The 3,472-nt window shown below is 28.2% G+C and overlaps 1 protein-coding gene across 1 annotated transcript in view; it reads left to right on the top strand.

The window, feature by feature from the left end:
- Window positions 1-426: 426 nt before the first annotated feature.
- The window catches only part of ab (abrupt), a gene marked incomplete in the record, with an annotated part of 21,368 nt that continues 18,322 nt past the window's right edge, over window positions 427-3,472 (top strand). Inside the window, 2 exon segments of the mRNA XM_067045479.1 lie at window positions 427-716; window positions 1,677-2,080. Coding sequence (XP_066901580.1) covers window positions 1,883-2,080 — 198 coding nt within the window.

The raw sequence follows: 3,472 nt of genomic DNA, 5'->3' as shown, positions 1-3,472 counted from the left end.
AAGCATAAAATAGTTAAGTATGCTACAATCTTTATTTATTTTTACCGTAAAAGATAAACTTTTTATATAAATTATATAAACCGCCTAGCATTTCTGGGGTAAGGTTCAGAACCGTGTTCAGTATTTTAACTCCAATAAGGATGGGTAATCAGCTTTTTTTCAATTTGATTCCCAATTTTATTTATTTTTTCTAGTTAATACGAGTAAATAACACCACCAGTGAAATTTTTAGAAAGCCAACAGGAGCATGACTCAATGAGTAAAAATAAGAGAAGGGAAGAGAGAAAATGTAAATAAAAATACTGAGTAGAAGTAAGGAGGAGGGGGGTGACATTTGGAAATGTAATTTGGGCGGGTAGGGTGGAGGGGGCGCCGAGGTGGTGGGGGGTAGCGTATTGAGCATCAATCGGCCCGCGGGTTCGGCAGTCGGCTCTGTGTGCGCAAGAGCGCTCTATGTCCTATCAGTCTCTCTGTACCACTCTCTCTATCTTTCTCTCTCACTCATTCTCTCTCCCTCCTTTTCTCTCTCTCTCCCACTCCCACCACTCGCCAGGAGGGGGATAGCATGGTCGTCTCGAGTCAGCCGCGGTCCATCTCGAGATCAGTGTCCGCTGTTGTTGTTAAGCGGTTACTTTAACCCGTCTGTGATTGAATAAAATATTATTTGAGTGATTACATACACATTGAGGACTGTTCACAGTGGGCGGCAGTGAAATGTGAGTAATAGTTATTGACAGGCAATAGTTTTCTGATAAGGTTCCCCTTAGGGGCGGCCTGTAGTGATAGTCACCCTCGCCGAACTACCCCTTTGCTGCAATCAACTACTGCTGCGTATGTCTGCTCTACTATAGTATTATTCATTATACTATTGCAGAAAACTATGACTACTCTACGATAATCTTTAGTAGTTTCCGCTTGTATATTACTAATGTTTTTACATTAATAGTCCGTTCTTAAATTAAAACAATTTTATATCTTAATTTGACATAACTATTGTTGACATAAATTTTGCAATTATTCCCAATAGTTCTTTAATTGTCTGCTTATTAAGGATATTAATCAATCTTAAACTGAAATAAAATTACTGATATAATATAAAATAAATTATTTATCATTTTATATCTAAATGTATTGAGGAGTTTTTAAATAATATCTTTACTCAAAATCCTAAATATTAATTTTTAGATTAATTAATCTTAAGTTAACTCTTTAATTTAAAAAAAAAATATTACTTAAACAACTTATAAATAATTAACTTGTTAATACATTTTTACCATTATAATTTTATTTTTAAAAAAATCTCATATTACAAAAGCTGTTTCTTCCTCTGATATTTATATATATATATATTTTTTTTTTGTAAATTTTATTTTCTATCAGTATCAAATTTATTCTGTAGGAGTTATTTATGTTTCCATAAATTGGCAACTATTCAGCAATTTAATATTGGTGTTACAGCAAAAAATGATGTTCTAATTATTGAACTTTAACCACTCTTAAATATTGCATTATATTATTTTTGGTACTCTTCTGGTTTTTTATTTTATATATTTCTGACCCTAAAAAATATCCATTTTTCAAAGAATTCTTTAGTAAAAAATTTAATAAAACTTGTAAATATCTTGTACAATGGGGTGGTTAAATCATTCTGATTAATTTTTTTTTTCATTTTCCAGAAAATGGTTATTATAAAATTACCATTTCTACTGGAAGCCTCAAAGAATCACAGAAGACATCAAGATTCCCTGGAATAATGAAATCTATGAACTGCTCGTGATAGTATTTATTTTTGTTTGGCATACTACATATTTAGTAGTTGAATAAGTGAAACTATTTTTGTTGAGAATTCCATTGAGTGTTCTCTGTAGTGTAAAGTGCAGTGATGGGTGGGCTCGGTGGATCAGAACAGCAATATTCCCTCCGTTGGAATGATTTCCATTCAAGTATTCTATCTTCATTCAGACATCTGCGAGATCAAGAAGATTTTGTTGATGTGACACTTGCTTGCGATGGCTGTTCCTTTACAGCTCATAAAGTTGTGTTATCAGCTTGCAGTCCTTATTTTCGCACTCTGCTCAAGGTAAAAAATTTTTTACTATCTTTAATTTATTCTTCTAATCTTAGTCAAATTATAATTCAATCTTACTCTTTCATCAAATTTTAATCAAACTTTCTACCAAACCTTTAAAAGATTTTATTTAATTCTAACACTATTTAATGTCATGATATTAATTTCATCCAGTTTTAAAAAGTTGCAAGTCTAAATTTTGTTAATTTGTATCAATATTATCACAGAATGTTGCAAATTTTATGGTGCATATTTTTTTTCTAATAAGTATTTAAGGTTTTTTTTTCTTAGGTTTAGTGGCATACTTTAAAATCAAATATCTTAGTTAGTATCATACAGTTATTTATATCAGTATATCTTTAGAAAATTCTTACTTTATTATATCACTTAAGCAAAAATGAATAATTTCCCTCTAAGGCACATATGTTAGTATAATTGTGCCTCCTACTAAGGAAATCAGTTACTAGTAGTATAAATTATATGATTTTACTTTTGTAATTAAAAATATAATATAATTAATTAGAAGAAGAGAACTTAAGGGAGAGAAAAGTACTTGCTACTTTTCTTTCTTTATTTGTATCCTTTTTTTTCTAATGAATTAAATTAATGCATATTATGATGATAATATTTGAAATGTCTCATTGTGTTCCTTCTAGTTTCAACATGCTTCATTATTCATTGTTTCTGTTTATGAAATCTATTGCACAACTGTAATTTTTAAGCTATCCTGAAAGATTACTTAACTTAATATCTAATAATTTTTAGTTACAATACTGCCCAAGTTTAATTTAAGTTCAAAGACTGAGTATTTATATTTAAACAATTTTATATAATGAAATTTATTTATTTTTTGTATTTTACAAATAAATACATGGGAATAGAAATTGTTAAAGGTTTGGCAGATTAATTTTTGGGATGTTATCTTCTGTAAAACAACCCACTATTAAAATTTATAATATTTAAACCAGTCTTAAAAATAATGCGTTTTGGAGATTCCTTGTTTCATTGCTTTGTTTTTAATAATTTTATGAAATTAATTTTTGTTTTCTTAGTGTCATATTCTAAAAATAATGTTTTTACTTTTGTTTTCAATTACTAGTGTTAGAATATGTATATATAGAATATACCAAGAATTTTAAAGAACTCTTCTTAATTGAAAATAAAACTCTCATAATTTTTTATCCTTATGGTTTTGAAATTTATAAACTCTAAAGTAAAATTTTAGTTTTTGAATGTTTTATTGTGTAAATCCTGAAAATCGTCATTTTTAATCATGGTAGTTTGTTTATTTTTATAATTAAATAAACTAAATTATACATTACATTAAAAACTAGGTGTTTCAAATTGGGGTAACATTTATAGTTGTTATTTTATAATTTATATTTGTTGTTAATTTATATTTTT

Source organism: Halyomorpha halys, unplaced genomic scaffold (assembly GCF_000696795.3).
Source record: "Halyomorpha halys isolate HHAL.00 unplaced genomic scaffold, Hhal_1.1 Scaffold659.1, whole genome shotgun sequence".
In the NCBI taxonomy this organism is placed as follows: Eukaryota; Metazoa; Arthropoda; class Insecta; order Hemiptera; family Pentatomidae; genus Halyomorpha; species Halyomorpha halys.
This window is presented reverse-complemented; position numbering and strand designations above follow the sequence as displayed.